Source organism: Podarcis liolepis (assembly GCF_965112155.1).
Source record: "Podarcis liolepis genome assembly, chromosome: 11".
NCBI classification, from domain to species: domain Eukaryota; kingdom Metazoa; phylum Chordata; class Lepidosauria; order Squamata; family Lacertidae; genus Podarcis; species Podarcis liolepis.
The window spans coordinates 3,787,288-3,792,913 of NC_139565.1; the positions used below are offsets into that span (position 1 = coordinate 3,787,288).

The 5,626-nt window shown below is 56.0% G+C and overlaps 1 protein-coding gene across 1 annotated transcript; it reads left to right on the forward strand.

Annotated features, from left to right (window-relative positions):
• The first annotated feature begins 3,257 nt into the window (after positions 1–3,257).
• FOXB2 (forkhead box B2) lies at positions 3,258–5,284 on the forward strand. Its single transcript, XM_083465026.1, has one exon. The coding sequence runs from the start codon at positions 4,229–4,231 to the stop codon at positions 5,255–5,257; it is 1,029 nt and encodes a 342-aa protein (XP_083321152.1). The 5' UTR covers positions 3,258–4,228; the 3' UTR covers positions 5,258–5,284.
• Positions 5,285–5,626: the final 342 nt, after the last annotated feature.

Below are 5,626 nucleotides of genomic sequence, written 5' to 3' on the forward strand. Positions count from 1 at the left end.
AATCGGTCTTGGCTTTGTGTTTTCCCTTTTTAAAATAACACAAACGGTGTTCGTGTTTAAAGATGTTTTGCTCAGATTATTTTTCAGTGATGTTCATGTAAACCGAGGAGGCTGCATTAAATATCCGAATTATATTTTTGACGCTGGGTCTTCTATCTTTTCCACTCAGGGCGACGAAGAGAGTCAGTTACCAAAGTCAGTTTCTCACCCTGCAGCCTGACCTTTACAAGTTGTCCACAAACTAAGAACTTCTCCTCTAAGGGGTTATTATGAGGAGGGAAAACGAAGGACTGTCTATCTGTGAAAGGAGCTAAAGCGCGAAGTGGTGGCTTTAAAACCCTGAAAGTGTCTCATGGGCTCACGAACCGTGCGCAGGTCCGATCCATCTCAGCAGAACAACCAACTCTTTCTCAGGAGCAGGTGTCCTTTGCTGTAAAAAGGGCCCCTTTGCCCACCTACCCATCTTCTCAGCCTCGTATTTTCCAACATCTGCATGCCTTTTCCATTAAAATCCACAGAATGGTAGTAGACATGAGAGGCAGTTCCTATTCCCTTGGGGATTCCGCCAGCCGGATTCAGCCCCGGACAGTAGTAGAAAAGCGCTCTCTCGCCTCCGCAGCCACTTTTGCGCTCCCGGCTTTGCTCCAGGATGCGTGCAAGGTCTCTGTTTCCCGCCCCGCTGCTGGACGTTGCCCGAGGCTCTCACCTGTCGCCGGAGCCTCTTCCCTGACAGTTGGGCTTTGCTGCTGCAGACGACGCTGCAGCCAGGCCGGCACCACGAAATCTGCTGCCTGCCATGCAATCTGCGGCGGCAGCGCCCAGGGACGCGGCGGTGGCCCTTTTCTTTGGCACCGACCTCGGGCAGGAGCTGCCAGACTCCCCGTGCAGAGCTGGCGCTGGCTCCCAGGGGGGCAATCAGCCTTTCTTGTGGGCCATAGGGGGAGGGTGTCACTATAGAAGACGCATCGAAGCCAACGTAGGGGGCTGTCGCGCTAATTGCCCGCGTCCAGGGGGCACAGCCTGGCTGCCAGCCGCCGCCCCCCGCCCTCGACTCAGCAGCAGCCAATATTTGGATAACGTGTAATTTCTACTGCCGCCCCCGCCCCTTTGGAAACCCGAACCGGTCTCTGACTGAAGCCCGTGCGATTAAGGGGAGATGTTTTGCCTGCGCGTAATTGCCTCGCAGGTTTCTCCCAGCAGCTCACGCAGGCGGGACGCGGGGCTTGGAGAAGTTCGATGGGTGCCCAACACCACATGCAGTGGGGGCGGGTTGCGGAACTGAGGGTGGCGGAGAACAAACCCTGGCACTGGCAGCAAGCAACGTGTGACCATAGCTAATCCCTGCTCTTTACTATTTTGTAGCGCTCTTGGTTTCAATAGCCAGCAGAGCGGGGAACGGGGAACTTGATTGGTCAGGGCATTAGAGTTTCTCCAACAATGCGGAACCACTTAATACTTTAAAAAAATAAAAAAATACGGGTATCCCTTTCGCTGAACTGAAAAAGCATAAGCGTCATTTGAATAACTTACAGTCTAAAGTCTGTTACAAGAACAAGAAAGGCATTCAGCGAATTTCGCATTGCTTGTTGCGTTTTTTTCTCCATCTTATTTCGCCTTAAAAGCGTAAAGTTGAAGCCAGGCAGATGTGCGGTTGTGCTCTTAAAGAAGCGCTTGGAAGCTCCCCCCGCCCCCCGTTTCGCGAGTATTCCCCGCTTCTCTGTTTAGGAGTGAACGTGAAGACCAGATGGAACCCGGGTCATCTGTCAAGAACTAAGCACGGTGAAATACGTGTTCGTGGGTAACGTGTGAGTGTGACTGTGAGAGAGCGCTGAAACGCCGGTAGGAGTTCCAAGAAACTTCCTCTCCCAGGGCCTCCATATCAGCTCAGGTCCTTTTAACCTCTGGCACGCGCAGGGCGCCTGCTCCTCAATCGCAAAGATCACGGTGGGAAGCCTTTGGTGCACAAACACTTCTTGCTCCCTTTTGTCAGGGCTGGCGAGACAACTAGCGAGCTGGATCTGACTGCTAGTTCTGCTACTCTTTCAAGTTTATTTAGTCATATTCAGCGAAGTCTTACACATGTGCTTCGATGTCGATGGAACATAGTTCCAATATCCTGCTGAGAACGAGGTAGACAAATGACACACAACCCTAAGCTTTCGTTAGAATACATTGAAGCTGCCAGCGGACCAGACTCTCTGTTCTAAGCCTTGAAAATGTCTTGAAATGAATAGGATAGATTTCCAAGGAAGATGGGATGTAACTTATGGCGTTATCCACCAACCATCACTAAAAGTATCCCCATCAAGTCAAGTGGAAAGTGGATCTCGCCCCTCCTCCTCAATCCATTGGTTTAAGTGAACTGCTGTGGGCAGGAATCCTGGGCTCGACTGGATGACCGCAGGGATCCCTTTCAACTCTATAATTCTATTATGTCCGCTGAACGTACTTCAGCGTCCATCTTTCAATCCGTCTTCCGCTCTTATTACACACCCTTTTACTTGGAAGCAAATCTTGTTGGGTTCGCTGAGACCTAAATGCTCTTGAACGGGGAATGGTGGTCGGGGTATAAACAAAACAAAACAAAACAAAAACCTCTCCCACGCAGGTCTACTCAGTCAGAAGTATGCTCCTCTGAATTAAATAGGACCTAGGAAGTGTATCCAGGATTCCAGCCTTCGTCGCTAAATACACGACATCTGTAATCCTATGCATATTTATCCCATTAACACACGGGTTCACTCCAAGAAAGCATTCTCAGGACTGGACTATGTCGCTCACTAGGCCATGGAAAGGGAATTCTAGGTGGAAGAGGTGTAATTAATCTATTTTCTACACAAAGCCTAAGGCTGCCTCACCAAAAACCTTTCTAGTTCAGCATTTCAGAAGTCAAGACCCTGACTCGGGTTCCGAACAGGCGTTTCTGTTTTGCTTGGCATCGCTTCTCAATAACAAGAAAGCTCAGCTATGAGCCATCGCCATCTCTACAGAGAGGAGCAGGCGGGGGGAGATTCCCAGGACAGGAGCGAAACCGAGCGGCATGGAGTTCAAGCGGCTGTGAGTGGTGGGCGCTGGGGAGCCGGAGGAGGGAGGAGGAGGAGGTCGCCTCCTTGCCATCCTGAGAGAGGAGGGGAGGGAGGCAGAGAAGCGATTTAACGGCTCCCTCCAGCGTCGCCTCCCTGCGCGTGTCCCTGGCCCCACCTTGTCCGCTTAAAGAGTTAAGCGGGGGGGGGGGGAGAGAGAATGCGATCCGTGTCTTCTGGTGTTCCCTAAGCCTCTGTCATGTGATGCTAAAGAAGCTGGAACTGGGCGGGGTGCTTCGCTGTCCCGGCCAGGGATCGTCACAAAACGGAGCCGGGAAGCTCTGCCGAGCCAGAAGCCCACCTGCCAGGCTGCCTTCTCCAGCCGCCTTCGCCGACCTCTGCGCTCCACGCTCTGCCTCCAGGCTGCGCGGCGGCCAAGCGCTCCGGACGCAGCTGCCTGGCAGTTCCCAGCAGCTCCTTCTTTCCTCGAGCGGATCCCGCGGGCCAAGCACTCACCACCAATCCGCTCCCCACGGCAGAAACTCCAGCCACAAGACACCCTTGCCAGCAGTGGATCCCCTAAATCCAGGTGGCCCCGAGTGACTTCTCCGCCTCCTTCGCGGGAACGTGCAGGGGCCGCTTTCGCCCTGCGAGGACCGTGCGCTGCGCCGAGCGGCTTCTTCGACGGGCCCGGCAGCTCTGCTTGGAGCGGTTCCTGCGCGGAGCGAGGCGCAGCTCGTCGGGCATTGAGTTCTGCCGTGGGACTCACCTCCCCACTATGGGCTGAAGCTCTTCGCAGAGTAGTGAGACATGGCGAGGGGGGAAGTTCAGAAAAAGACCCGTGTCAAAGAAGTTGCCGGATTCTGTCCCGCCGGCGGGAGCGAGACGGTTGAGGATGCGGTTCGAAAGCACCTTGATTTGGGAGCAGTGAACCGGCTTTGTATGTAGCACTGCAGAGCCAGTCCTAGAGGGAAAGAACGGGGAAAGAGGGGAGAGATACGGATTAAAGGGGGTGGGCTCGCAGTATGTATTCTCCGCCCGGGGTCGCAGATCTGCGGGGAAGGACGTGCCGGGAAGGCTGGACGTACCATTGCCGCCTGCACCAGTGATGCCGTGAGAGGAGAAGCGCTCCTTCGCGGCCGGGGAGAGATCTGAGTGTGCGGGTTCTTCTTCTCCGTGCGTCTCAGCCGGGGCGGGCCAGTGCCATGCCTCGCCCGGGCAAGAGCTCCTACAGCGACCAGAAGCCCCCTTACTCGTACATCTCCCTGACGGCCATGGCCATCCAGCACTCGGCCGAGAAGATGCTCCCGCTGAGCGACATCTACAAGTTCATCATGGAGCGCTTCCCTTACTACCGCGAGCACACGCAGCGCTGGCAGAACTCGCTGCGCCACAACCTCTCCTTCAACGACTGCTTCATCAAGATCCCGCGCCGGCCGGACCAGCCGGGCAAAGGCAGCTTCTGGGCGCTGCACCCGGACTGCGGGGACATGTTCGAGAACGGCAGCTTCCTCCGGCGCAGGAAGCGCTTCAAGGTGCCGCGGCCGGAGCCCCACATGCCGGCGGCGGGCAAGGCAGGGGGCGTCCTGCACCCGCACCTCAGCCACTATTTCCACCCGCACCACCCGCACCAGCCGCCTCCTCTTCCTCCTCCTCCTCCACCTTCTTTGCAGCCTCCAGGAGCCGCCAAAGGCCACCCAGACTCCAGCATGGCTGCTGCGGCTGCAGCTGCAGCGGCGGCGGCGGCTGTGGGGAGGCTGCCCCAGTTCCAGCCCTACAGCTCCTCGCCGGGCTTCAAGCACCCCTTCGCCATCGAGAACCTCATCGGGCGAGACTACAAGGGCGTGATCCAGGGGGGCGGGCTGCCCCTGGCCTCGGTCATGCACCACCTGGGCTACCCAGTGGCCAGCCAGCAGATCAGCACCATGGTCAGCTCCGTGTGGCCCCACGTGGGCGTGATGGAGTCCGGCGGCGGCGGCGGCTTGCCCCTCTCCCCCGCCGAGTACGGACCCTTCGGCGTGCCCATGAAGGCCCTCTGCCACCCGCCCGCGCAGACGCTGCCGGCCATCCCGGTGCCCATCAAGCCCACCCCGGCCATCTCCTCGGCCACCGCCATTCCCGCCCTGGCCGTGAGCCAGGTGACCCAACAGCTCTGCCCGTCCGCTTCGCCCAGCTCCTCCTCTTCCCTTCTCGAACAGACTCCCACAAACTCCTCGGAAGGCAAGAGTTCCTGACATTCCGCCTCGGCCCATTCCTCAGAGGGGGCGGCATTGCTTTTCCCTTCGCCTTTTAGGAAACACAGATATTAAAGCGCAAAAGCCCGGCCGCAGCGGAGTGTTTGGGAAGATCGTTGCTCTGTTCTTATTCTGATCCTCGTTGTCATCTTCATTCTTTCAAGCTCTGTATTTTAATTGTTGTACAATCAGTTTGTCGAGAGCCAGGTTCAGGTAAGGGTCTCTGTGTAAACTGTTAAACCATTTTTAAAAATCAGATTGCTGGTGATCATTTAGCAAGTATGTTGATCATCAAACTCTCAAAGCTGCATCCAGGCTTGAAATGCTAGACAAAACGACACCCTCCCTAAAAAGAAAGAAAGAAAGAAA

What these genes read in the sequence shown, in the direction of transcription:
- FOXB2 (XM_083465026.1), top strand. Translation starts at nt 4,229, where the DNA reads ATGCCTCGCCCGGGCAAGAGCTCCTACAGCGACCAGAAGCCCCCTTAC.